This window comes from Rhinoraja longicauda, chromosome 16 (assembly GCF_053455715.1).
Source record: "Rhinoraja longicauda isolate Sanriku21f chromosome 16, sRhiLon1.1, whole genome shotgun sequence".
NCBI lineage: Eukaryota > Metazoa > Chordata > Chondrichthyes > Rajiformes > Arhynchobatidae > Rhinoraja > Rhinoraja longicauda.
In genome coordinates, this window is record NC_135968.1 from 252363 (window position 1) to 280333 (window position 27971).

General features: G+C 53.8%; 3 protein-coding genes across 8 annotated transcripts; 1 reads left to right on the forward strand and 2 right to left on the reverse strand.

Annotated features, from left to right (window-relative positions):
• Positions 1-1817: 1817 nt before the first annotated feature.
• On the reverse strand, positions 1818-10260 carry LOC144601016 (uncharacterized). 3 transcript variants are annotated; one of them, XM_078412929.1, is made up of 3 exons: positions 10100-10260; positions 8163-9640; positions 1818-1930 (listed from the first exon to the last, which is right to left on the reverse strand). In XM_078412929.1, exon 2 carries the CDS (start codon positions 9516-9518, stop codon positions 8319-8321), a length of 1200 nt encoding a protein of 399 aa, XP_078269055.1. In that variant the 5' UTR covers positions 9519-9640; positions 10100-10260; the 3' UTR covers positions 1818-1930; positions 8163-8318. The 3 variants fall into 3 exon arrangements, with proteins under 3 accessions (XP_078269055.1, XP_078269057.1, XP_078269056.1); XM_078412931.1 differs by having other exon boundaries at positions 10214-10245; XM_078412930.1 differs by lacking the exon at positions 10100-10260 and adding an exon at positions 10005-10090.
• Positions 10113-26859, forward strand: LOC144601052 (uncharacterized). The gene is made up of 3 exons (XM_078412985.1): positions 10113-10352; positions 11118-12130; positions 24677-26859. The coding sequence occupies exons 2-3, from the start codon at positions 11201-11203 to the stop codon at positions 25544-25546; spliced, it is 1800 nt and encodes a 599-aa protein (XP_078269111.1). The 5' UTR covers positions 10113-10352; positions 11118-11200; the 3' UTR covers positions 25547-26859.
• On the reverse strand, positions 16046-22377 carry LOC144601023 (uncharacterized). Of its 4 annotated transcripts, none has more exons than XM_078412948.1 (3): positions 22316-22377; positions 20737-21747; positions 16046-16219 (listed from the first exon to the last, which is right to left on the reverse strand). In XM_078412948.1, the coding sequence occupies exons 2-3, from the start codon at positions 21614-21616 to the stop codon at positions 16167-16169; spliced, it is 933 nt and encodes a 310-aa protein (XP_078269074.1). In that variant the 5' UTR covers positions 21617-21747; positions 22316-22377; the 3' UTR covers positions 16046-16166. The 4 variants fall into 4 exon arrangements, with proteins under 4 accessions (XP_078269074.1, XP_078269073.1, XP_078269072.1 ...); XM_078412947.1 differs by having other exon boundaries at positions 22246-22372; XM_078412946.1 differs by having other exon boundaries at positions 22175-22352.
• Positions 26860-27971: the final 1112 nt, after the last annotated feature.

Sequence of the window (27971 nt, forward strand, 5' to 3'; positions counted from 1 at the left end):
AAGGGCCAAATGGCCTCCTCATGCACCTATTGTCTATTGTTTGACTTCAAAGGCAGGGCAGGGGCATTCCCTGGGGGATGTGGGGGGGGGGGGGGTGGAAGAGGTTTCTACAATGTTTTTCCCCTCTTTTGTTTTCTGGGGTGAAATGGTGGCGGCACTCGGCCCCTTCGGGGCTAGGATGCGCGGGAGGAAGGCTGAGCTTGCCTCCCCTGTCCCGACAAGCACCCAGTGCACCTCGGGGGGGAGTAGCGGGCAAACTCCACACGGACAGCGTCGGTGGTCGCACTGCCCGGGGACTGGCCCTTTGGCTCCTCTCGTCCGTGCTACCCCGGGCTTTGTGCAACACAATCTTGCTCTTTTCTGCACTTGATATTGCGTTTGTCATCACCGTATGTTCACAGTTTGCTCTGGTGGCTGGGCAATTTCATCGCCTCCCGGTCGGTGTGTAGGACAACAAACTAATTAAGCATCTGGAGTGCAGTTCTCCTGGGTCGCTGCAGGCTGAAGCATTAAACTACTACCCTGTTGAGCCCCGTCAGCCCCACAGCACAGAAACACACAGCCATGCCTATCGAAGCTAGTCCCACATGCCCGCGTCTGGCCCTAACCCTCTCCGCCTTTCCCACCCTTGCCTTTAGAAAGGAGATGAGGAGGAATTTCTTTAGCCGGAGGCTGGTGCATCTGTGGAATTCATTACCACAGACGGCGGTGGAGGCCAAGTCACCCCGTATTGTTTAGATTTTAGGTCCACCTAGTCCTCGCCGACCAGTGATCACCCCGTACACTAGCTCCATTCTACACACATTTGGGACAATTTTGCAGTTAGCCTGGCATTATTCCTCAGTTAGCAGTCCTTAGATCCCTTATTGCATATTTGGTCCTTAGACTTAATCCTTAGGCATTCCTACTTTGGTAACCTTTGACTTAGAGATTGCCTGTATACCATTATCTCTTTGCCTTGTCATATTTGAATGGAAAGACATAGGCCTTGGGGTGATGGATGGATGTGAGGGATGGACTAGCAGGGAAATAAGGGAGGCGAAGTGTGAAGAGATAAGAGTATTAAGATAAGGGTAAGGCAGTAAATGGGATTTAATGGCGGCAGATCAGACAGGAGGACTGCAAAAGAATGAATTATTATAGAGCAGGAATGTGGGTATGAGGTAATGTAAAGAAGATAAGGTTTGGAATAATCCTATAAACATAGACTGCCCGATGTACTAAGTGGACAGTCAGGGCAGTCATGCGGTTGACTTCCTGATTGTTCCAGCCGTTGTTTGCAAATAAAGGCTTTTAACTTCTCGAAGAATTCTCCGTGTCGCCTGTCTTAATTTCGAAGCTGAAGAAAACCACGACACTATCCAGTCAGCGGAAAGACTAAACGTGATTACAATTGAGCCATCCACAGTGTACAGATACATATTTTTGGGAATAACTAGACCAATTGGACTCGTTGGGCCCACAACTCATTGGGTTGCCATTGTGACGTGGGAAAATCGTGTTTTTTCTTTAAAATAAATGGCTTTACTAAAAATAAAATCTCAATAAAAATTGCACTCATCCCCCCTCCTTCCCCACCCACTCCCCCCCTTCCACCCCCACTCACCCACTCCATCCCTCCTCACTCCCCCCCCCTCCATTCGTAGGGACTCTCTGGCGGGGGCGCCATTCCAGCCTGCCGGGTTTTCATTGTGACATCAAACACGGAGGTATTATTGCACATGCACAGCAAGTGGAAAAGGGATTTATTAAAGTTTAAAATATGAATAACTCAAAATATAACAACAATTTGAACGCTAAAGATGAGATTTATTTTAGTAACTTATCAGTTTCTGTTTTGCATTCTTTCTCATTGACCCTCTACATGTTCAGTCCTTTCTTGTCGTCTCTTGTTCCCTTCTGCTCCTCACCACCTCTCGATGTCTCTTTGCTGTTGATGAAAAAAAAGACACACAATTTTAATATAGAGATACTAGACCAAGTGGACCAGTTGGGCCCATTCCTCTTTGGGTTCCCATCGTGACATGGGAAAATCGCGTTTGTTCTTTAAAATAAATGGTTTTTTTCCCTTAAAAATAATATAAATCTTATCTGGAATGTTTTTGCTTTTTATGGTTAAAATCCCCTCTTGGAAATCCTCGAGACTGTATCCTCATTCAGCAGCAGCGTCAGCTCGACTGCAACGACAGTTGCTTTGAGTAGGAAGAAACCGCTCCCCCAACGTCGGACCCGGACTAATTGGTCGTCAAGAGGGAGGTCGGAGCCAATCATTCAACGTGACTTGAGGACCCAGGTCAATCGGGCGTCGAGTGGGAGGTTGTGGCCAATGAATGCGAGCGGCAGGAGCAAATCAGGACGCGCTAGCGAACAATGGGGAGTGCTGGCGCTTCCCTCACGTGGGCCCTGGGACAGTCGAGCGTGAGGTCGGAGCCGATCACAAAATGGCAACCCTCCCCCAACTGTGCACGCATTGGAGCTGAAGACAACATGGCAACCCTCCCCCAACTGCGCACGCGCTGGAGCAGAACACAAAATGGCAACCCACCCCTAACCGTGCAGGTGCGGATGCGACAGCCACTCTTTGGGCCCAAAGCTCCCTCCCATCCACTGCCCACATCCACTGCCCACCCCCCCCCACTCCATCCCCCTCCTTTTCCACCCACACCATCCCCCCTCCTCCCCCCCACTCACCAACTCCATCTTCCCACCCTTCCACTCCATCCCTTCTCCCCTCCCCTCACCCACTCAATCCCTTTTCCCCTCACCCACTCCATCCCCTCTCCCGACATCACAAAGGACCAGGAACCGCCTCCTTCTGGTGTCCGACCAATCAGAGCCGCGACCTCTTGGTCGAGCCGCAGCCCCGCACCTCGGACAGACAGCGCCCTCTGCCAATCGGAGCCGCCCACCCCGCCCTAGCAACGTTTGCCTGATGTCAGGCGCCCCCAGGTGGGCGCGGCGCCCCCTCCCCTCACCCACTCACCCCCCCAATATTCCCAACTGCAGGAACTGTCTTTGAAGTAGTGGGGACGTGTCCGACTGCCCCACGGCTACAGATATGCATGGAGGCGAGAATCATTTTTCATCATTTCTGGAGATGGCTGGCATTTTTCTTTCATTATTGAAAGCACAACATGAATTCTGAAAAATTCTGAAGAACACAGTGAGGTCGGGAGAAACTTGCTTTATTTGTTAAGTAAGGCACAATTGCGTCAAGACTTTCTTTAAAAAAAACACTTTAGGATGATGGCAAAGCTAACATCGCTGCTCGACAATGACTCCTACCCCATGCAGGACACTGTCACTGCACTGAGACGCTCCTTCAGTGACAGACTCCTTCACCCCAAGTGCGCGAAGGAGAGATATAGGAGGTCCTTCCTTCCCGCTGCTGTGAGACTGCACAACCAGCACTGCTCTCAGCAGACCAGTCAACAACGGCTATGAACGCACAGAAAACTGATGACAATTTACGTATCTTTTATTTATAATGAATGATCTCTTGCTCTCCACTTTGCTGCTGTAACACTGTAAATTTCCCCGGTTTGGGACAAATAACATAGAAACATAGAAAATAGGTGCAGAAGTAGGCCATTCGGCCCTTCGAGCCTGCACCTCCATTCAACAGAGCTTTATTTGTCATTCGGTACCAAGGTACCGAACGAAACACATAGCAGTCACACACAAAAAAGAACACAAGACACATGACCCCAACACATAACGTCCATCACAGTGACTCCAAACACCCCCTCACTGTGATGGAGGCAACAAAACTTCCACTCTCTTCCCCACGCCCACGGACAGACAGCTCGTCCCCGACCGACCCGCACAGTCCCCGCAAGGGGATGGAAGTCCCCGCGGCCGAGTCGCACCGGGCGCTGAGATATTAAAGGGATCAATATGATCATGGCTGATCATCCAGCTCAGTAACCTGTACCTGCCTTCTCTCCATACCCCCTGATCCCTTTAGCCACAAGGGCCACATCTAACTCCCTCTTATATATAGCCAATGAACTGGCCTCAACTACCTTCTGTGGCAGAGAATTCCACAGACTCACCACTCTCTGTGTGAAGAAATGTTTTCTCATCTTGGTCCTAAAAGACTTCCCCCTTATCCTTAAGCTGTGACCCCTGGTTCTGGACTCCCCCAACATCGGGAACAATCTTCCCGCATCTAGCCTCTCCAACCCCTTAAGAATTTTATATGTTTCTATAAGATCCCCCCTCAGTCTTCTAAATTCCAGCGAGTATAAGCCCAGTCTATCCAGTCTTTCTTCATATGAAAGTCCCGCCATCCCAGGGATCAATCTGGTGAACCTTCTCTGTACTCCCTCTAAGGCAAGAACGTCTTTCCTCAGATTAGGAGACCAAAACTGCACACAATACTCCAGGTGCGGTCTCACCAATGCCCTGTACAACTGCAGTAGAACCTCCCTGCTCCTAAACTCAAATCCTCTTGCTATGAATGCCAACATACCATTCGTTTACTTCACTGCCTGCTGCACCTGCACGCTTGCTTTCAATGACTGGTGCACCATGACACCCAGGTCACATTGCATCTCCCCTTCTCCTAATCGGTCACCATTCAGGTAATACACTGCTTTCCTGTTCTTGCCGCCAAAGTGGATAACCTCACATTTATCCACATTATATTGCATCTGCCATGCATTTGCCCACTCGCCTAATCTATCCAAGTCACTCTGCAGCCTCCTAGCATCCTCCTCGCAGCTAACACTGCCACCCAGCTTCGTGTCATCCGCAAACTTAGAGATGTTGCATTCAATTCCCTCGTCCAAATCATTAATATACACTGTAAATAACTGGGGTCCCAGCACTGAGCCTTGCGGTACCCCACTAGTCACTGCCTGCCATTCCGAAAAGGACCCGTTTATTCCTACTCTTTGCTTCCTGTCCGCCAACCAATTTTCTCTCCACCTCAACACTGAACCCTCAATACCGTGTGCTTTAAGTTTGTACATCAATCTCCTATGTGGGACCTTGTCGAAGGCCTTCTGAAAGTCCAGATACAACACATCGACTGGTTCTCCCTTATCCACTCTACTAGTTACATCCTCGAAAAATTCTATAAGATTCGTCAGACATGATTTGCATTTTGTAAATCCATGCTGACTTTGTCCGATGATTTCACCACTTTCCAAATGTGATGCTATCACATATTTAATAACTGACTCTAGCATTTTCCCCACTACGATGTTAGGCTAACTGGTCTATAATTCCCCGTTTTCTCTCTCCCTCCCTTTTTAAAAAGTGGGGTTACATTAGCTACCCTCCAGTCATGGCCCTTGTGGCTAAAGGGATCAGGGGGTATGGAGAGAAGGCAGGTACAGGTTACTGAGCTGATCAGCCATGATCATATTGAATGGCGGTGCAGGCTCGAAGGACCGAATGGCCTACTCCTGCACCTATTTTCTATGTTTCTATGTTTCAGTCCTCAGGAACTAATCCAGAATCTAGAGTTTTGAAAAATTATCACTAATGCATCCACTATTTCTGAGGCTACTTCCTTAAGCACTCTGGGATGCAACCTATCTGGCCCTGGGGATTTATCTGCCTTTAATCCATTTAATTTACCTAACACCACTTCCCGACTAACCTTGATTTCCCTCAGTTCCTCCATCTCATTAGACCCCCGGTCCCCCGCTATTTCCGGCAGACTTTTTATGTCTTCCTTAGTGAATAAAGGAATATATTATTATTATTATTATTAGTTTTCGGGCCAGTCGCAGCCAGCTGGTACTGTGAGCAGTCGGCTGTGGGCAGCTTGGCCCACTTTTTGCATTTTCACTTGAGGACAGCATGAATGAGAAGATGCTGGTACTGTTGATTGTCTGCTCCTCGACGGGGCCAAGGAGGGCTGATATTAGGAACACTTCTCCATCCGTCTCCCACCACGGATGGCTGACCTGCTGAGTTCTACCGGCACTTTGGAGGGGAATGGACAGGCGACGTGTCAGGTCAGGGCCTTTCTTTAGACTGATGGAGTTGGGGGATAAAGCTGGAACAAAGAGATGAGGTCGGGACAGACTCCAGGACTTGATCAGGAGGTGGGGGGTGGTCTCCTTAATTTGGAGAATTCAATGTTCATGTCATTGGGCTGTGAGCTATGAGGTGCTGTTCCTCCAGTTTGCGTGTCACCTTACTCTGGTAATGGAGGAGGCCCAGATCAGTGTGGGAGTGGGAAGGGGAGTTAAAATGGTTGGCAACCGGGAGATCCAGCAGGCCTTGGCGGACTGAGTGCAAGTGTCGGGTGAAATGCATGCCTAGTCTCGGTATAACGAACAGCAGATGCTGGTTTACAAAGAGACACAATCTCCTGGAGTAACCAGGAAATCGTCTTAGATTCCCTTCCCTCCACAGATGCGGCCTGACCCACTGAGTTCCTCCACCGCTTTAGTGAGAATGGACAGATGACGTTTTGAGTCTAGACCTTTCTTCAGACTGATCAGAGAGGGTAGAGGGAGGAAGATGGAAAAGAGAGATGGGGGCTGGACAAAGCCTGGCAGGTGGTCGGTGGACACAAAATGGTGGAGTAACTCAGCGGGACAGGCAGCATCTCTGGAGAGAAGGAATGGGTGACATTTCAGGTTAAGAACCTTCTTCAGAAGTGATAGGTGGATACAGGTGAGGGAGACACAAGAAACTGCAGATGCTGGAATCTTGCAGAGAACACAATAGACAATAGGTGCAGGAGTAGGCCATTCAGCTCTTCGAGCCAGCACCGCCATTCAATGCGATCATGGCTGATCACTCTCAATCAGTACCCCGTTCCTGCCTTCTCCCCATACCCCCTCACTCCGCTATCCTTAAGAGCTCTATCCAGCTCTCTCTTGAAAGCATCCAACGAACTGGCCTCCACTGCCTTCTGAGGCAGAGAATTCCACACCTTCACCACTCTCTAACTGAAAAAGTTCTTCCTCATCTCCGTTCTAAATGGCCTACCCCTTATTCTTAAACTGTGGCCCCTTGTTCTGGACTCCCCCAACATTGGGAACATGTTTCCTGCCTCTAATGTGTCCAATCCCCTAATTATCTTATACGTTTCAATAAGATCCCCCCTCATCCTTCTAAATTCCAGTGTATACAAGCCTAATTGCTCCAGCCTTTCAACATACGAGTCCCGCCATTCCGGGAATCAACCTAGTGAACCTACGCTGCACGCCCTCAATAGCAAGAATATCCTTCCTCAAATTTGGAGACCAAAACTGCACACAGTACTCCAGGTGCGGTCTCACCAGGTCTCAACAATTTAGTTGGATGCACAGAATCTCTTGCCCAGAGTGAATCGAGGACCAGAGGACAGAGTTTCAAGGTGAAGGGGAAAGGATTTTATAGGAATCTGAGGGGTAACTTTTTCACACAAAGGGTGGTGGGTGTATGGAACGAGCTGCCAGGGGAGGTAGTTAAGGCTGGGACGAGCTGCCAGGGGAGGTAGTTGAGGCTGGGACTATCCCAACGTTTAAGAAACAGTTATAGACAGGTACATGGATAGGACAGGTTTGGAGGGACATGGATAGGGTGCCCAAACGCGGGCAGGTGGGACTAGTGTAGCTGGGACATGTTTGCCGGTGTGGGCAAGTTGGGCGAAAGAGTTTGTTTCCACGTTGTATCACTCTATGACTCGAACACGAAGTACTGCAGTAACTCGGCGGGTCAGGCAGCGTCTGTGGAGAACATGGATAGGTGACATTTCATGGAGTGCTGGAGTAACTTGGCGGGTCAGGCAACATCTCTGGAGAACATGGATAGGCGATATTTCGGGTCGGGACCCTTCAGACTGACACGATATTAACAGATGATCAGCAGATGGGTGGAGTGAGTGACAGGTGAGAGAAAACAAGCAGATAAAAAGGTGTGAGACAAGGAGAGAGGAATGTATACATGCAGCTTTAAGGGACATCGGTCAGGTAGCATTTGGAGTATTGCATACAGTTCTGCTCACTCCATTACAGGACTGATGGGGAGGCTTTGGGGAAGGTGCAGAGAGGGTTTACCAGAATGATTTAATAATAAGGAACTGCAGATGCTGATTTACAAAAAAGGTCACAAATGCTGGAGTAACTCAGCGGGACAGGCAGCATCTCTGGAGAGAAGGAATGGGTGACGTTTCGGGTCGAGTCTGAATAGGGTCTGAATTTTGTGCCTACCTAAACAGCGCCCATCCACGGCAAGGTGTGCCAGCAGGCTGGAGGAGCGGGTAAAGGCCTTGCCACAGGACGGGCAGGGGCGCTCCCCGGCGTGGGTTTGCCGGTGCTGCCATAGGCTGGGCATGCCGGGTGAAACCCTTGCCACACTCAGCGTATTCAAAGGGTCTCTCTCCGGTGTGTATCCATTGGTGCTCCCGCAGTCCCCGTGCGCTCTTGAAACACTTGATGTGGTGGGAATAGCCGCTCGCCGGCGTGGGCCCGCCGGTGCTGCCGCAGCCCCCGCGAGCTGTCAAACGCCTCACTGCAATACTGGCAGTCGTAGGGCGGGCCACCGGTGTGCAGGCGCTGTTGAGAAAGGGCGTGGGAGGCCACGGCAAAGCCCTCGCCACTCGCTGGGCTGGGGGTGGGACGGTTGCCGGCGTGCACCCGCTGGTGGCTCAGCAGCCTCGTAGAACAGGTGAAGCCCTTGCCGCACTGGGCGCAGGTGAAGGGGCGCTCGCCGGTGTGGATGCGTTGGTGCTTCAGCAGGTTGTTGGAGCGGGTGAAGCCTTTGCCGCAGTCGCTGCAGGTGTACGGCCGCTCCCCGGTGTGCAGGCGCCGGTGCACGTTCAAGTCCGGCCTCGACTTGAAGCCCTTGCCGCAGTCGGAGCAGGTGAAGGGCCGCTCACCACTGTGCACCCGCTGGTGCTCTAGCAGGTGGGAGGAGCGGGTGAAGCCCTTGCCACACTGGGCGCAGGTGAAGGGACGCTCGTCGGTGTGGATGCGCTGGTGCCCCAGCAGGTTGGAGGACTGGGCGAAGCCCTTGCCGCATTGGTCGCAGGTGAAGGGGCGCTCACTGGTGTGGGTGCGCCGGTGCTTCAGCAGGTTTTTGGAGCCAGTGAAGCCCTTGCCGCAGTCACTGCAGGTGTACGGCCGCTCCCCGGTGTGCAGGCGCCGGTGCATCAACAGGTCCGGCGACGACTTGAAGCCTTTGCCGCAGTCGGAGCAGGTGAAGGGCAGCTCACCGCTGTGCACCCGCCGGTGCTCCCACAGCCCCGATGACCTGGCAAAGCTCTTGCCGCAGGTGGAGCAGTCAAACGGCTTCTCGCCCGTGTGCACCCGCCAATGCCGCTGTAGCCCCAACAACTGGGCAAAGCCCTTGCCGCAGGTGGAGCAGGTGAAGGGCTTCTCGCCCGTGTGCGCCCGCCGGTGGATCTTCAGGTCCCGCGCCGTCTTGAAGGTCTTGGTGCAATCGGAGCAGTCGAAGGGACGTTCTCCCGTGTGCGCCCGCCGGTGGGTCTCCAGCTGGCTCGGGTGCTGCCAGGCCTTGTCGCACACGTCACACTTATAACGCTTCTCCTTGTTTGGCCCCATCATGTGGTCCTCCACCGAAGCTCAGCCCGCACACCGAGCAGATGGGGGAGCTCACCGGCACCCTGGCCGCCCTCAATGGCCAATCACGTCCCCGTCTCTCCACCCACAACAATGGCTCCAAAACCCTGCAGGAGGGGAACACAGCGGGTAAACAAGCTGGCATCACTAGCGTTTGAAGGAGGCGGGGAAAGGTGGTGAGGGGGAGGGTGGGGGGGATAGGGGGTGGGGATCAGGGTGTGAGGGTGGGGGTTGAGGGGGAAGTGAGGGAGGGTGGGGTTGAGAGGGTCAGGGGGGGGAGTGGGGATGGGGGGGTCGAGGGGAAGCTCGTGAGGGGGCACCGCACCGACCTGAGGACGGGTCGATTGTAATCATGTGTTGCCTTTCTGCTGACTGGTTAGCACGCAAGAAAGCTTTTCACTGCACCTCAACTCACATGAAAATAAACTAAACTAAACCCACCCGCCGCCAGGGGCGCTGCGACCGACTGACCAGAGACGCTGTATCGCGCCCTCCCGCCGCCAAGGGGCGCTGCAATCGGAGGACAAGAGGGTGCCCAGACCTCCTTCCCTCCCCCATTCACTCACATCCCGCTCCTCGGGTCGCCGGCCGCAGGATCGCCCTCGGGAAGGGAGGAGGGGGTGGGGGGAAAGTCGCGGGGCCAAGTGGCGGCGACGACGACAGCAGCGGCTGTTCCCCACCTGAGCTGAACGAGCCGAGACCTCGGCCCGCCTCACGTGACCACCAATCAGATTCCGCACCCCCTTCCTCTGACGGGCAGCGCAACGGGCCAATGGGAGCAGGGCCCGCCTCCCTGGCCACGACGTCACAAAGGACCAGGTACCGTCCCTCCCGGCGTCCGACTAATCAGGGCTGTGAACCCGCCCCCCCGGCGCAGGTGAGCCCGTCCTATAGGTCGAGCTGCAGTCCCGTCCCTCGGACAGACAGCGCCCTCCGCTAATCACAGCCGCGATCCCGCACTCGGCCGTGTCCCACCCCCCCCGCCCCAGAATTGGGATACTCGGCGCCCCCAGGTCAGTGCGGCCCCCCCTCACCCCCTCAGACCCCCCCCCTCCCCTACACCATCACCCATCCACACTCCCCAGACCCCTCATCCTTCGACCCCCACTTCCCTCCTCGCCTCCAACAAGTGGCCTCCTTTGTCCTGTATTAGGCCCGGGGGAGGGTCTGTAAGCCCGGAATCTGACGGGTAAAAAAACCTGCAGAAGCTGGTTAAAACCTGTGCCTACCTGTTCTGGACACGTCACAGTGCAGGGCGCACGACGCCTAACGGAGGTTGCGTAGCAACCCGCCTCCCGGTCCGGGCGGCCGCCATTGGTGGAGCGGGAGCACGTGGCCGCTGGCTGGGCGAGGTCACGTGAGGCGCGGGGCTTTGACGTCATCTTGTCCCGTATTTGGGAATTAGGAAGTTGGCAACTCTACCCTCTACCCCACACTCTCGCCCCACCCTCACCCCCAACCCCCACCCTCATCCCCTACCCCCCACCCTCACCCCCCCTAACCCCCTTCAGGTACCAGTTATGTTCATTTGTTAGTAATATCCTGTTTGCTAGCTTGTTGATCCTTTGTGTTCCCCTCCTGCAGGGTTTAGGAGCCGTTGCTGTGGACAGAGAGACGGGGACGTGAGCGGCCATTGAGGGCGGCCAAGGTGCTCGGTGGAGGACCACATGACGGGGCCCAACAACGTGAAGCGTTATGAATGCGAAGTGTGTGGCAAGGCCTGGCATCACCCGTGCCGGCTGGAGAACCACCAACGGGTGCACACAGGAGAACGCCCCTTCGACTGCTCAGAGTGCGGCAAGATCTTCACCCGCTACGAGACCCTGCTGCGGCACAACCGTGTGCACTCCGACGAGAGGCCCTTTGGCTGCTCCGACTGCAGCAAGTGCTTCAAGACGACAAATGACCTGAAGATCCACCGGCGGGTGCACACGGGCGAGAAGCCTTTTGTCTGCTCCACCTGCGGCAAGAGATTTGCGCGGTCATCGTCGCTGAGGGATCACCAGCGGGTGCACACGGGCGAGAAGCCCTTTGACTGCTCCACCTGCGGCAAGTGCTTTGCCCAGTCTTCAGGGCTGAGGCAGCACCGGTGGGTGCACAGCAGTGAGCGGCCCTTCACCTGCTCTGACTGTGGCAAAGGCTTCAAGTCGTCGTCGGAGCTGAAGGTGCACCGGCGGGTGCACAGCGGTGAGCGGCCCTACACCTGCAGCGACTGCGGTAAGGGCTTCAAGTCGATGCCACAGTTGAAAATGCACTGGCGCCTGCACTCCGGGGAGCGTCCCTTCACCTGCGCCCAGTGTGGCAAGGCATTCAACAGCTCCTCCAAACTGCTGAAGCACCAGCGGGTGCACACCGGCGAGCGGCCCTTCACCTGCGCCGACTGCGGCAAGGGCTTCAAGTCATCGCAGCACCTGAAGGTTCACCGGCATTTGCATACCGGTGAGCGGCCGTACACCTGCAGCGAGTGCGGCAAGGGCTTCAGCCGCTCCAACAACCTGCTAGAGCACCTACGCGTCCACACCGGTGAGCGCCCCTTCATCTGCACCCAGTGCGGCAAGGGCTACACCTGCTCCACCAAGCTGCTGAAGCACCAGCGGGTGCACGCCGACGACCGTCCCATCACCAGCCCAATAAGTGGAGAGCGCTTTGCCGTGGCCTCCCACGCCCTGTCTCACCAGCCCGTGCACAACAGTGGCCGGCCCTACGACTGCCAGTACTGCGGTGAGGCATTTGACAGTTCGCGGGGGCTGCGGCAGCACCGGCGGGCCCACGTCGGCGAGCGGCTCTTCCCACCGCGGCAAGCGTTAAAAGAGTGATCCATATCCCCCCATTCCCTGTATATCCTTGTGCCTGTCTAAAAGCCTCTTAAACACCCAGTGGCGCAGCGGTAGAGTTGCTGCCTCACGGCGCCATAGACCCGGGTTCCATCCTGACTACGCATGCTGTCTGTACAGAGTTTGAACATTCTCCCCGTGACCTGCGTGGGTTTTCTCCGGGTGCTCCGGTTTCCTCCCACACTTCAAAGACGTGCAGGTTTGTTGCCTGATTGGCTTGAAAAAATGTAAATTGTCCCCAGTGTGTGAAGGATAGTGTTAGTGTGCAGGGATCGCCTGTCAGTGCGGACTCGGTGGACCAAAGGGCCTGTTCCCGCGCTGTATCTCTAAGGACTAAAGCGCATGGGGGCTGTGGGAGCACCAGCGAATACACACCGGAGAGAGACCCTTTGTGTGCGCCGAGTGTGGCAAGGGCTTCACCCATTTATTCACAAAATGCTGGAGTAACTCAGCAGGTCAGGCAGCATCTCGGGAGAGAAGGAATGGGTGACGTTTCGGGTCGAGACCCTTCTTCAGACTGATGTCGGGGGTGGGACAAAGGAAGGATATAGGTGGAGACAGGAAGATAGAGGGAGATCTGGGAAGGAGGAGGGGAAGGGAGGGACAGAGGAGCTATCTGAAGTTGGAGAAGTCGACGTTCATACCACCGGGCTGCAAACTGCCCAGGCGAAATATGAGGTGCTGCTCCTCCAATTTCCGGCGGGCCTCACTATGGCACTGGAGGAGGCCCATGACAGAGAGGTCATACTGGGAATGGGAGGGGGAGTTAAAGTGCTGGGCCACCGGGAGATCAGTTGCGTTAATGCGGTGTTCAGCGAAGCGATCGCCGAGCCTGCGCTTGGTTTCGCCGATATAAATAAGTTGACATCTAGAGCAGCGGATGCAATAGATGAGGTTGGAGGAGGTGCAGGTGAACCTCTGTCTCACCTGGAAAGACTGTTTGGGTCCTTTGATGGAGTTGAGGGGGGAGGTAAAGGGACAGGTGTTGCATCTCGTGCGGTTGCAAGGGAAAGTGCCCGGGGTTGGGGTGGTTTGGGTAGGAAGGGACGAGTGGACCAGGGAGTTACGGAGGGAACGGTCTCTGCGGAACGCAGAAAGGGGAGGGGATGGGAAGATATGGCCAGTGGTGGGGTCCCGTTGTAGGTGACGGAAATGTTGGTGGATGATATGTTGGATCCGCTGGCTGGTGGGGTGGAAGGTGAGAACGAGGGGGATCCTGTCCTTGTTGCGAGTGGGGGGAGGGGGAGCAAGAGCGGAGCTGCGGGATGTAGAAGAGACCCTAGTGAGAGCCTCATCTATAATGGAGGAGGGGAAGCCCCGTTTTCTGAAGAACGAGGACATCTCGGAAGCCCTAGTCTGAAACACCTCATCCCGGGCGCAGATGCGGCGTAGACGGAGGAATTGGGAGTAGGGGATAGACTTTTTGCAGGGGACCGGGTGGGAAGAAGTGTAGTCCAGATAGCTGTGCGAGTCGGTGGGCTTGTAGTAAATGTCCGTCACTAGTCTGTCTCCTGTGATGGAGATGGTGAGGTCCAGAAACGGGGGGGAGATGTCAGAGATAGTCCAGGTATATTTAAGGGCAGGATGGAAATTGGAGGTGAAGTGTATGAAGTCAGTGAGTTCTGCATGGGTGCAAGAGGTAGCACCAATGCAGTCGTCGATGTAGCGGAGGTAGAGTTCGGGGATGGGGCCAGTGTACGTCTGGAACAGGGATTGTTCACCCATATGTCCAGCCTGTGGCAGCACCGGCGTACCCACAGAGGTGAGGCGTCCCTTCCCCTGCCATCCAGTGTTAAGGGCTACACCCGCCTGGACCACCTGACCAGCCATCGACAGCCACCCCTTCGAGCGGTATCTCTTCGTCATTCCTCTGTCTTCTCGCTGGCAAAAGGCTTCGGGATTAATCCGGAGTCACTGCTTCCTGTACCCCGGCCATTCCCCCTCAACTCCGAATGGTGGCATCTCGTTCTCCACCCTTTATACAGACAGCACCCATGGTCGTAATGGAATCCGGATCTCCGGCGCTGCAACTCTACCGTGCTGAATGTGTATCGCTTTTGCACCATCGTAAAGTCAGAATATCGTAAGTCGAGGAGCATCTGTATATATTAAAAATAAAGAAAAATGCTAACTGATCATGCACAATTGTGAAGGCTTGATTTCAAAGGCAGGGCAGGGGCATTCCCTGAGGGGTTCTTCTGTGTTTTTCTGTGTTTTTCCCCCAAGTTATTGACTGTGGAGGAATGGCGGCGGCACTCGGCCCATCGGGGCTAGGATGCGTGGGAGGAAGGCTGTGCTCGGATTGAGGCTTGGAAGGCTGAGCTTGCCTCCTCTGCCCCGACCCGCATCCAGTCCACCACCGGGGGGGGGGTGTGGGGAGCATGCAAACTCCACACAGACAGCGCCGGTGGTCACCCTGCCCGGAGAGGCCCTTCGGCCCCTCTTGTCCGTGCTACCCCGTGCTTTGTACAACACAATCTTGCACTATTCTGGACTGGATATTGCGTTTGTCATCACCACATGTGCACTGTTTGCTCTGGTGGCTGTGTGTGAACGGGCGATTTCATCGCCTCTCGGTCGGTGTGCAGGACAACAAACTAATGAAGCAGGATGTTCGATGAGCCCCGACCCTGGGTCTGATCGCACGGCGCAGGGTGCTGAGATCCCCGGATGCCGGAGCTTGACCGCCCCGACGCAGGAGGCCTGGCCGCCAGCTATGGGAGCCAAGATCACCTCGACAACGGAAGGTTCAAGTGCCCCGACCGCAGGAGGACAAAGAGGGGAAGAGATTCTACTTTTTTTTTTGCCTTCCATCACAGTGAGGGATGTGGAGTCACTGTGGTGGATGTTTATGTTAAAATGTGTTTTGTGTGTCTTTTTATTGGTATGACTATATGGCAAATCAAATTCCTCGTATGTTGCAAAATATAACTTGGCTAATAAAATATGATCATGGCTGATCATCCACAATCAGTACCCCGTTCCTGCTTTCTTCCCATATCCCTTGATTCAGTTACCCCCAAGAGCTAAATCTAACTCTCTCTTGAAAACATCCATTGAATCGGCCTCCACTGCCTACTGTGGCAGAGAATTCCAGATTCACAACTCTCTGGGTGAAAAAGTTTTTCCTCATCTCAGTCCTAAATGGCAGACCTCTTATTCTTAAACTGTGATCCCTGGTTCTGGACTCCCCCAACATCGGGAACATATTTCCTGCATCTACCCTGTCCATTCCTTTCATAATTTTATGTTTCTTCTAGACCAAGTGGACCCGTTCGGCTCACAACTCGGGTTGCCATTGTGACGTAGGAAAATCGCGTTCTTTCTTTAAAATAAATGGCTTTGAAAAGAAAATCTCAATGAAAATCGATTTTTCTTTAAAATGGTGTTTTGTTCTGCGGTGGCCTGACACCCTCCCCTCCCCCCCCCCCACTCATTCGCCCCTTATCCCCCCCCCTCCACCCCCACCCACTCCCATCCCACTGCATCCCTCCTTATCCCACCTCCTCCATTCTTAGGGGCTCTCCAGCAGCGCCGCCGTTCCCGCCCGTCACGTTTCCATTGTGACGGCGAACACGGAGGTATTACTTCGCATGCGTGGCTGACAGGCACAGCAAGTGGAAAAGGGACTTATTAAAGTTTAAAATGTGAATAACAAAACATAACACCAATTTGGGCGTTAAAGATGAGATTTATTTTAGTAACGTCAGTTTCTGTTTTGCGTTCTTTCCTGTTGATCCTCGACATTTTCAATTATTTCTTGTCGCCTCTCTTGTTCCTTTCTGCTCCTCACCGCCTCTCAATGACTTTGTGGCGTTCCTTCCTTGACCGCGCTGTGGCGTTTGCTCCCTCCTGATGTAAAAAAGAGAGATATTCATCAGGACGTATATATTAACTTCTAAATAAAATACTATTTATTCATCGAGATGGAAGCATTAAATCAAAATGCCATTTTTCTGTTTGAAATAAAATAAATCTCAATCAAAATGCTTCTTTGAAAATGCAGAGGTCTGAGTGGTGATGGCGGCGAAGGAGACGCCCGCAGCTCAGAGCGGGAGCGGTGACGCTCCCTTCACGTGGGACGTGGACCAATCGGGCGTCACGCGGGAAGTGGGAGCTGAACGCAAAATGACGACCCTTCCCCCAACTGCACACGCACGGGAGCTGATGAAAAAAAGGCAACCCTCCCCCAACTGCGCACGCGCAGTCACCTGTCGGCCATCTAACGTAAGAAAAGGCACGGATCTGGCGGCCATCTTACGTAAGTGTTGGGGCCCCGCGACTGCGCATGCACGGTTATTAAAAACCTTTAAAGTGTGAATAACTTTAAAAATATAACTCTGATTTCAATGAAACTTCTTCCATTACCATCAAAGTGACTACGGTGAGTAAGGTGGGCCTAAAATTGTCACGCTATTGTGCACCGTTTTGGCTGTAGTTCAGGAACAAACGAACGAATGAACGAGAGTTTTAGTATATAGATGCTCTTTTGATGACGGATGATAAACCAGATACCAGCCGCAGAACACACAAACCACTGTTCCTTGGGGTTTGTAATAACAAGGAACCCCAGATGCCGGTTCATAGCAGAGACACTTATGCCAGAATAATTCAGCAGGTCAGGTCGCATCCCTCAAGAACGTGGATAGGCGACGTTTCGGGTTGGAACCCTTCTTCAGACCGATCTGAAGAAGGGTCCCGGATCAAAACATCACCTGTCCATGTTCTCCCGGGTTGCTGCCTGACCTGCTGAGTTACTCTAGTACTTTGTGCCTTTCCTTAGGGCTTAATGAAAAGATCTTACTTATATTTCACAGTTCCTTTTTCCTGCTTTGCTACACAGGCAGGGGTGCAGGGCTGCCGGAGCTCATCAGAGCGCCAAATTCCCAAGAATGGACACCGCATTGTCGACAGAGCCAAGGGGGGCTGATATTGGGAACACTTCTCCATCCGTCTCCCACCACGGATGGCCGACCTACTGAGTTATACCGGCACTTTGGAGGAGAATGGACAGGCGGCATGTTGGGTTGGGACCTTTCTTTGGACTGATGGTGTCGAGGGAGAAAACTGGAATAAAAAAATGGGGGCTGGACAAAGCCTAGCAAAGAAGAGTGGGAAGACAGAGGATTGGGACTCTTTTAAAGAGCAACAAAAGTTAACTAAAAAGGCAATACGGGGAGAAAAGATGAGGTACGAGGGTAAACTAGCCAATAATATAAAGGAGTCTAGCAAAAGTTTTTTTAGGTACGTGAAGAGGAAAAAAATAGTCAAGGCAAATGTGGGTCCCTTGAAGACAGAAGCAGGGGAATTTATTATGGGGAACAAAGAAATGGCAGACGAGTTAAACCGTTACTTTGGATCTGTCTTCACTGAGGAAGATACACACAATCTCCCAAATGTTCTAGGGGCCGGAGAACCTAGGGTGATGGAGGAACTGAAGGAAATCCACATTAGGCAGGAAATGGTTTTGGGTAGACTGATGGGACTGAAGGCTGATAAATCCCCAGGGCCTGATGGTCTGCATCCCAGGGTACTTAAGGAGGTGGCTCTCGAAATAGTGGAAGCATTGGAGATCATTTTTCAATGTTCCATAGATTCAGGATCAGTTCCTGTGGATTGGAGGATAGCAAATGTTATCCCACTTTTTAAGAAAGGAGGGAGAGAGAAAACGGGTAATTATAGACCAGTTAGTCTGACATCAGTGGTGGGGAAGATGCTGGAGTCAATTATAAAAGACGAAATTGCTGAGCATTTAGATAGCAGTAACAGGATCATTCCGAGTCAGCATGGATTTATGAAGGGGAAATCATGCTTGACAAATCTACTGGAATTTTTTGAGGATGTAACTAGGAAAATTGACAGGGGAGAGTCAGTGGATGTGGTGTACCTCGACTTTCAGAAAGCCTTCGACAAGGTCCCACATAGGAGATTAGTGGGCAAAATTAGGGCACATGGTATTAGGGCAACATTTGCTATCCTCCAATCCACAGGAACTGATCCTGAATCTATAGAACATTGAAAAATGATCTCCAATGCTTCCACTATTTCGAGAGCCACCTCCTTAAGTACCCTGGGATGCAGACCATCAGGCCCTGGGGATTTATCAGCCTTCAGTCCCATCAGTCTACCCAAAACCATTTCCTGCCTAATGTGGATTTCCTTCAGTTCCTCCATCACCCTAGGTTCTCCGGCCCCTAGAACATTTGGGAGATTGTGTGTATCTTCCTCAGTGAAGACAGATCCAAAGTAATGGTTTAACTCGTCTGCCATTTCTTTGTTCCCCATAATAAATTCCCCTGCTTCTGTCTTCAAGGGACCCACATTTGCCTTGACTATTTTTTTCCTCTTCACGTACCTAAAAAAACTTTTGCTATCCTCCTTTATATTATTGGCTAGTTTACCCTCGTACCTCATCTTTTCTCCCCGTATTGCCTTTTTAGTTGGGGGTAAGGTACTGACATGGATAGAAAATTGGTTGACAGACAGAAAGCAAAGAGTGGGGATAAATGGGTCCCTTTCGGAATGGCAGGCAGTGACCAGTGGGGTACCGCAAGGTTCGGTGCTGGGACCCCAGCTATTTACGATATACATTAATGACTTAGACGAAGGGATTAAAAGTACCATTAGCAAATTTGCAGATGATACTAAGCTGGGGGGTAGTGTGAATTGTGAGGAAGATGCAATAAGGCTGCAGGGTGACTTGGACAGGTTGTGTGAGTGGGCGGATACATGGCAGATGCAGTTTAATGTAGATAAGTGTGAGGTTATTCACTTTGGAAGTAAGAATAGAAAGGCAGATTATTATCTGAATGGTGTCAAGTTAGGAGGAGGGGGAGTTCAACGAGATCTGGGTGTCCTAGTGCATCAGTCAATGAAAGGAAGCATGCAGGTACAGCAGGCAGTGAAGAAAGCCAATGGAATGTTGGCCTTCATAACAATAAAAATAAAAATATATTATTATTATTATAACAAGAGGAGTTGAGTATAGGAGCAAAGAGGTCCTTCTACAGTTGTACCGGGCCCTGGTGAGACCGCACCTGGAGTACTGTTTGCAGTTTTGGTCTCCAAATTTGAGGAAGGATATTCTTGCTATGGAGGGCGTGCAGCGTAGGTTCACTAAGTTAATCCCCGGAATGGCGGGACTGTCGTATGTTGAAAGGCTGGAGCGATTGGGCTTGTATACACTGGAATTTGGAAGGATGAGGGGGGATCTTATTGAAACATAGAAGATAATTAGGGGATTGGACACATTAGAGGCAGGAAACATGTTCCCAATGTTGGGGGAGTCCAGAACAAGGGGCCACAGTTTAAGAATAAGGGGTAGGCCATTTAGAACGGAGATGAGGAAGAACTTTTTCAGTCAGAGAGTGGTGAAGGTGTGGAATTCTCTGCCTCAGAAGGCAGTGGAGGCCAGTTCGTTGGATGCTTTCAAGAGAGAGCTGGATAGAGCTCTTAAGGATAGCGGAGTGAGGGGGTATGGGGAGAAGGCAGGAACGGGGTATTGATTGAGAGTGATCAGCCATGATCGCATTGAATGGCGGTGCTGGCTCGAAGGGCTGAATGGCCTACTCCTGCACCTATTGTCTATTGACACAAAATGCTGGAGTAACTCAGCAGGACAGGCAGCATCTCCAGAGAGAAGGAATGGGTGATGTTTCGGGTCGAGACTGAAAAAGGTCTCGACCCAAAACGTTACCCATTCCTTGCAGTATTTTGGGTCTATCCACGGCGTGGTGAGCCAGCAGGCTGGAGGTGCGGGAAAGGCCTTGCCAGAGCGGACAGGTGAAGGGGTGCTCACCGGTGTGGACCCGACGGTGCTCCAGCAGGTGAAGCCCTTACCACAGGACGGGCAGGGGAAGAGACGCTTACCGCTTTGGGTATGCTAGTTCTGCCACAGGCTGGACATGTGGGTGAAACCCTTGCCACACTCGGCACACACAAAGGGTGTCTCTCCGGTGTGTAACCACTGGTGCTCCTACAGTCCCCATGTGCTTTAGACTTTATTGATACAGCATGGAAACAGGCCCTTCAAGTCCGTGCCGACCAGCGATCCCCGCACACAATCACTATCCTACGCACACTGGGGAAAATTTACATTCATTCCAACTCTACCGCTGTGCCACTGGGTGTTTAAGAGGCTTTTAGACGGGCACATGGATATACAGGGAATGGAAGGATATGGATCACTCTTGAAACGCTTGCCGCAGTGGGAAGTGCCGCTTGCCGTCGTGGGGCTTCCGGTGCTGCCACAGCCCCCACGAGCTGTAAAACGCCATACTGCAGTACTGGCAGTTTTAGGGTTGGGCATTGGTGTGCACGGGCTGGTGAGACAGGGCAGGGAGGGCCATGGTAAAGCGCTCTCCACTCACCGGGCTGGGGATCGGATGGTCGCCGGCGTGCACCCACTGGTGCTTTAGCAGCTGGGAGGAGCTGGTGTAGCCCTTGCCGCACTGGGCGCAGGTGAAGGGGCGTCCGCCGGGCGTGCACCCGCTGGTGCTTTAGTAGGTTGGAAGATTGGGTGAATCTCTTGCCGCACTGGGTGCAGGTGAATGGGCGCTCGCCGGTGTGGATGCGCTGGTGCTTCAGCAGGCCATCGGAGCGGGCGAAGCCCTTGCCGCAGTCCCTGCAGGTGTACGGCCGCTCCCTGGTGTGCACCCGCCGGTGCACCTTCAACTCCGGGATCGTCTTGAATCCCTTGCCGCAGTCGGAGCAGGTGAAGGCCCACTCAACGGTGTGCACCTGCTGGTGCGCCCGCAGCCACGACGACGATGAAAAGCTTTTGTCACAGTTGGAGCAGCTAAAGGGCCTCTCGCCCGTGTGCACCCGCTGGTGATGATGTAGCCCCGACGTCTGGGCAAAGCTCTTGCCACAAGTGGAGCAGGTGAAGGGCTTCTCGCCCGTGTGCACCCTCAGGTGTATCTTTAGGCCCCACACCGTCTTGAAGGTCTTGCTGCAGTCAGAGCAGGTGAAGGGCCGCTCACCACTGTGCACCCGCCGGTGCTCCCTCAGCCCCGACGACCGGGCAAAGGTCTTGCCACAGGTAGAGCAGGTGAAGGGCTTCTCGCCCGTGTGCACCCGCCGGTGCTTCTTCAGCTCCTGCGCCGTCTTGAAGGTCTTGCTGCAGTCGGGGCAGTCGAAGGGGCGCTCTCCCGTGTGCACCCGCCGGTGGGTGTCGAGCAGGCCTGGCTGATGCCAAGCCTTGCCACACACGTCGCACTTATAACGCTTCTCCTTGCTGGGCCTCGTCATGTGATCCTCCAACGAAACTGCGCCTGCACACCGAGCAGATGGGGGGGGGGGGGAGGCTCACCGGCACCCTGGCCACCCTCAATGGCTGCTCACGTCCCCGTCTCTCCGTCCAAAGCAACGGCTCCGAAACCCTGCAGGAGGGGAACACAGGGGGTCAACAGGACTTTACTAACACGTGAACATCACTAGTGCTTGAAGGGGGGGGGGGGGGGGCAGTGGACGAGTGGGGAGGAGGGGTCTGGGGCTGTGAGGTGGGTGGATTTGTGAGGGGGAAGGCCGCACCAACATGGGGGTGCCGAGCATCCGGGCACTACGCAGATCCTCCCACCCGCGCGTGACATCATCCGCACGCACGGCGCTGGGCGGCTGGCTGGCGGACGTGCAGGCGGCTTAACGCGGTGCCCAGATGCTGCTCGGCGCCCCCAGGTCGGTGCAGCCCCCCCCCCCCCCACTTGCCCCCTCCCCCCTCCGCTTCTCCCTCTCCCCTCCTTCCCCCACTCCCCTCAACCTCCTTTCACCCCCACTCCCCCCCTTTCCACCCCCTTCCACTGCTCCGACCGCGGCCAGAGCTTTTTGAATTCGTCGGGGCTGAGGCTTCAAGTCGATGCCGGATTTGAAAGTGCACTGACGCCTGCACACCGGCGAGCGCCCCTTCCCCTGCGCGCACAGGGCGGCAAGGCCTTCACCCGCTCCTCCAACCTGCTGAAGCACCAGCGCTCCCGCTGCCCCGCTACAGTTTCTGGGGGCCCGGGGGCGGGACGTGGCCCCTGATTGGCCGGCAGTGCCCAGGCAACCATTGCTAGGGAAGGGTGGGAGGCTGCGATTGGTGGAGGGCGCTGTCTGTCCGAGGGGCGGGGCCGCTGCTCAACCTATAGGACGTGCTCAACTGCGCCCGGGGGGGGAAAGGGGACCGGGACACGGTTCTGATTGGTCGGACGCTGGGAGGGTACGGTCCCTGGTCCTTTGTGACGTCGGAGGCGAGACCTGCTCCCATTGGCCGCTGGCGCTGCCCGTCAGAGAGGTGGCGGGACCTGGTCACCGGTCACGTGAGGCGCGACGGGACGAGGCTTCCGCTCGCTCAGTGCCGCCGCCGCGTCCTTCCCCCCCACCCCCTCCTTTATTCTCGAGTGCGCTCCTGCGGCCGCCGTCCCGAGGAGCCGGGGACCGAGGTGTGCGGGCGCGGGGGGATGTGAGGGAGGGAGGTCTAGGCGCCCACGGGTCCTCCGATCTCAGCGCCCCCTGGCGGCGGGAGGTCGCGACGCACCGAATTTGTTCCTCTGTCTGCAGCGACCGCTGTCGGTTGAAGGCCGCGGCGCACTGTCCGCAACAACGGCTCCTAAACCCTGCAGGAGGGGAACACAGGGTCAACAAGCCGGCAAACAGGGCATGACTAACACGTGAACATCACTAGTGCTTGAAGGGGAGGGGGAGGAGGGCCCTCCAAAGACGCCATATAATTACCAGGCTCACTGCTGTCTACATATAAACCCACTCATTAACTCCATCCAACATTGCCCATCTTTCATACAATCAGACGAGGAACTCGACTAAACCAATCCTTGAATTATATAACCATCCAGACCAATAAAGCAGTTTCGGCTACATTCTGTACCCCAGAACCATCCCTGTTTGGGATCCTTTGCCACCGCATGTAAAATCTGCTGCTGATAGTAAATCTTTTAAACTGTTGCAAACACTAAATTTTAAATCTGCAACTGCCTGCATGTTTATAGCCCAACAGCATCGGTTGGTGCAGTATCGACAAGACAAGACGGGGGTGAGAGTGGAGGGGAAGGGAGGGGGTGAGGAGGAGGTGAGTCAAAGGGGAGAAGGGGGGGACGCACCGACCTGGGAGCGTCAAGCATCTGGGCACTGCGTCGAGCTTGTACATCTGCCAGCCGTGACATACCCCTGCCCTGCGGTTGTGACTTTTTTTCCCCCTGCACTTTGTGCCTATCTTTGGGAGACACAAAGAACTGCAGATGCTAGTTCATACACAAAAAGACACAGAGTGCTGGAGTAACATAGCAGATCAGGCAGCATCTCTGGTCAATGTGGATAGGGGACATTTCAGGTCTGCAGAAAGGTCGTGACCCAAAAAACGTCCCCTATCCATGTTCTCCACAGACGCTACCCGGCCCGCTGAGTGACTCCAGAACTCTGTGAACTTCTTACCATGATGCATGCTGCTGCCCTGACGTGACTTCCCCCACTTCCCTCAATCTCCCACTTACCTCCACACCCCTAACCCCCCACTCCCCGCACTCCCTCATGCCCCTCACTCCCCCTTCACCCTCCCCACACACCCCCCGATCCCTCACCCCCTTCGAGCACTACTGATGTTCACGTGTTAGTAATGTCCTGTTTGCCAGCTTGTTGACCCTCTGTGTTCCCCGCCTGCCGGGTTTAGGAGCTGTTACTGTGGACGGAGAGACGGTGACGTGAGCAGCCATTAAGGGCGGCCAGGGTGCCGGTGAGCCCCCCCCTCTGCTCGGTGTGCGAGCTGAGCTTCGATGGAGGACCACATGACGGGGACCAACAAGGAAAGGCGTTATAAGTGCGGCGTGTGTGGCAAAGCCTGGAACTGCAGATGCTGGTTCACGCACAAAAAGACAGAGTGCTGGAGTAACATAGCAGGACAGGGAGTATCTCTGGTCAACGTGGATAGGCGACGTTTCAAGTCTCCAGAAGGGTCGAGACCCAAAAAACATCCCCTTCCCTCTTCCCCCCACTCCCCCTTCACCCCCTCCTCCCCACACCCCCCTGATCCCCTCCCCCCCACTTCAAACACTAGTGATGTCCGTGTTAGTAATGTCCTGTTTGCCAGCTTGTTAACCCTCTGTATTGCCCTCCTGCAGGATTTAGGAGCCGTTGCTGTGGACGGAGAGATGGGGATGTGAGTGGCCATTGAGGCCGGCCAGGGTGCCAGTGAGCCCCCCCTCATCTGCTCGGTGTGCGGGCCGAGCTTCAGTGTAGGACCATATGTCGGGGCCCAACAAGGAGAAGCGTTATGAGTGCGATGAGTGTGGCAAGGCCTGGCAGCACCCATGCCTCCTGGAGACCCACCGGCGGGTGCACACGGGAGAACGTCCCTTCGACTGCTCCGATTGCAGCAAGACCTTCAAGACGGCGCAGGACCTGAAGAACCACCGGCGGGCGCACACGGGCGAGAAGCACTTTGGGTGCTCCACCTGCGGCAAGGGCTTTTCCCAGCCGTCAGGGCTGCGGGCACACCAACGGGTGCACAGCGGTGAGCGGCCCTTCACCTGCTCAGACTGCGGCAAGGGCTTCAAGTCATCGCCGGGACTAAAGGTGCACCGGCGATTGCACACCGGGGAGCGGCCGTACACCTGCAGCGACTGCGGCAAGGGCTTCACCCACTCCTACAGCCTGCTGGAGCACCGGCACATCCACACCGGCGAGCACCCCTTCACCTGCGCCCAGTGCGGCAAGGGCTACACCCGCGCCACTAGCCTGCAGAGGCACCAGCGGGTGCACAGCGGTGAGCGACCCTTCACCTGCTCCGATTGTGGAAAAGGCTTCAAGTCCTCGCCTGGACTAAAGGTACACCGGCGATTGCACACTGGGGAGCGGCCGTACACCTGCAGCGACTGTGGCAAGGGCTTCATCTGCTCCTCCAACCTGCTGAGGCACCAGCGGGTGCACGCCGGAGACCGTCCCATTCCCAGCCCAGTGAGAGGCGAGCACTTTGCCGTGGCCTCCCACGTTCTGTATCACCAGCGCATGCACACCAGTGGCCAGCCCTACGACTGCCAGTACTGTGGTGAGGCATTTGACAACTCGCGGGGGCTGCGGCAGCACCGGCGGGCCCACGCCGGCGAGCGGCTCTTCCCACCGTGGCAAGCGTTTCAAGAGCGCACGGGGGCTGCGGGAGCATCAGCGGACACACACCGGAGAGAGACCCTTTGAGTGCACTGAGTGTGGCAAGTTTCACCTGTGGCAGCCATCGGCGTACCCACACCGGCGAGCGGCCCGTCACCTGCCCACTCTGTTCCAAGGCCTTTCCCCGCTCCTCCAGCGTGGTGGCACACCGCGCCGTGGATAGGCGCTGTTTAGGTCGACACAAAGTGCTGCCAGGAATGGGTAACGTTTCGGGTGAGACCCTCTTCAGTCTTGACCTGAAATGTCACCCATTCCTTCTCTCCGGAGATGATGCATGTTCCCGCTGAGTTCCTCCTGCAATTTGTGTCCTTTTTTTTGTAAACCAGCATCTGCAGTTCCTTGTTTTTAAACCATTCTGGTAAACTCTCTCTGCACCTTCCCCAAAGCCTCCACATCAGTCCTGTGATGGGGCCATACTTAGTCACGCGTGTGAGCAAAAATATAAAAAATTGTGGAATACATCTCTTCTAATTCTGAATGTATTACAGGTATATTGTTCTTTACTGTATATATGACTGGTCACGTGTGTGACCTCACACAGAAGCATTTTTTGCACGTCAGTTTTATCCTACAAACTCTAAATGTAAAAAAGCTAGAATGTTCATATCTTTAGCAGACATACATAGTTCAGTTGGTAGGACAATAGCAATGAATAAGATTAATCTCTTACAATAATTTTTTAATGTATTACTTTAGGGTCATGACGGCTGGTCACGTGTGTGACATTTTGGGTGGTCACATGTGTGACATGACACGCATGGAGGAAATATGTACAGATATGGCAGCATGTGGGTAGTGGACACGAAGTACTAAACAAGACTTAACTGTCTAGTTATTGCTGTTCATGATTTTAACTAATTAAGTCAAAAGGTCAAAAGAAGAAAGGTGTTGTGATTGTTTCAAAGTTTATTCAGACAAGAAAGAAAATGTATGACTTTCATACCAAGTTTGACATGAAGTTTGCAATGACTTTGTTTGCCAGGTTGCTGATTACCTCCTTTTTCCTGGGTGACCTGGGTAGAAGCTTTCTGTGGACTCTTGCGGCTTTCTGTGCAGCTTCTGATAATTCTGTTTGAGTTTGTTTTCATGTGACTTTTGCTTTGTTGCAGCAGCAGCTTCGCGATATGCAGTCATCTGCCTCTTTGTCGTTTCTTGTAAGTGTTTCTTGCTCCGTGCTTCCACTCTCCTTAGAAGAAAAGTCAGGATCTTGTTGTTTCCGTTTTGCTCAAAGTCTCCTCATTTTCTCTGCTGAAGTCATTGGTCTTTTGGTTGCAGGAGCCTGTTCATCCACGTTGTCTGTAATTCAATCACATCCATGTAAAAGCAGTATTAAAGTAAAACAGTTCCTAAAATACTCCAGAATATTATATTTACACAGCATCATGCAGTGTAGACATAGTCATTTTTGACTATCATGAAGGCGGCTGCGGCAGTTGGCGACGTAAGTATCGGCGCGAGTTTGAACAGCAGGGCGCGGGAACGATATTCGGAGCACGCGGGTGGCAACGGGTTTGTGCCGCGTGGGTGACAACGGGCGCTGGGTTTGTGCCGCGTGGGTGGCAACAGGCGCCGGGTTCGTGCAGTCCCGCACTACGCTGCCCTGTCCCGCCCCGCCCTGCGTGGGTGGCAACGGGCGGCGCGGGACCAGCTCAGCCGCGGGGCACCGTGTCCGAGCGCGGGGCGGCGGCTCCTCACCCGCTGCTGGATGATCGCGGTCACCGAGTCAAGAGTGTTTTATCATCTTTATCACACTTTGGCAACTCCCCCTCCCTTTCCCACGCTGACCTTTCTGTCCTGGCGCAGATTGGAGGAACAGCAGCTCATATATGGTCAGCTTACACCCAAGCATTGTGAACATTGACTTCTCTAACTTAAAGTAGCCCTTGTTTTTCCTCTCTCTCCACCCCCTTCCCAGTTCTCCGACCAGTCTTGCTGTCTCTGACTGTATTTTATCTCTGCTTTGTTGTTACCTTCTTCCAGCTAACAATGATCTATTCTACATTTTTTTCCTTGAGCATTCCCTTTGTCCTATTTTCACATCCTACACTTCCTTATCTGTGTATCTCCCTCTCCCCTGACATCAGTCTGAAGAGGGGTCTCGACCTGAAACGTCACCCAGTCCTCTCCGGAGATGCTGCTTGTCCCACTGAGTTACTCCGGCATTTTAGATCTATCTTGTGTTTTATCGTAGTATGTCCCAGATAGAACAATGAAATTCTTACTTGCAGCAGCACAACAGAATGTGTAAACATAGTACACCAAGTCAAGTATAGTCTTTGTGCGGGGAGGATCCGTGGAGTTAAAATCCGTTCCCTACTTCCTCCACATGTCTACATTAATTTCCACATGACCTGTTGGTGAAACCCCTGGAGCAGGTATGTGCTTCCAAGTCAATGATGGAACTGCAGAGACTGGTTTACACCGAAGGTAGACACCAAATGCTGTAGTAGCT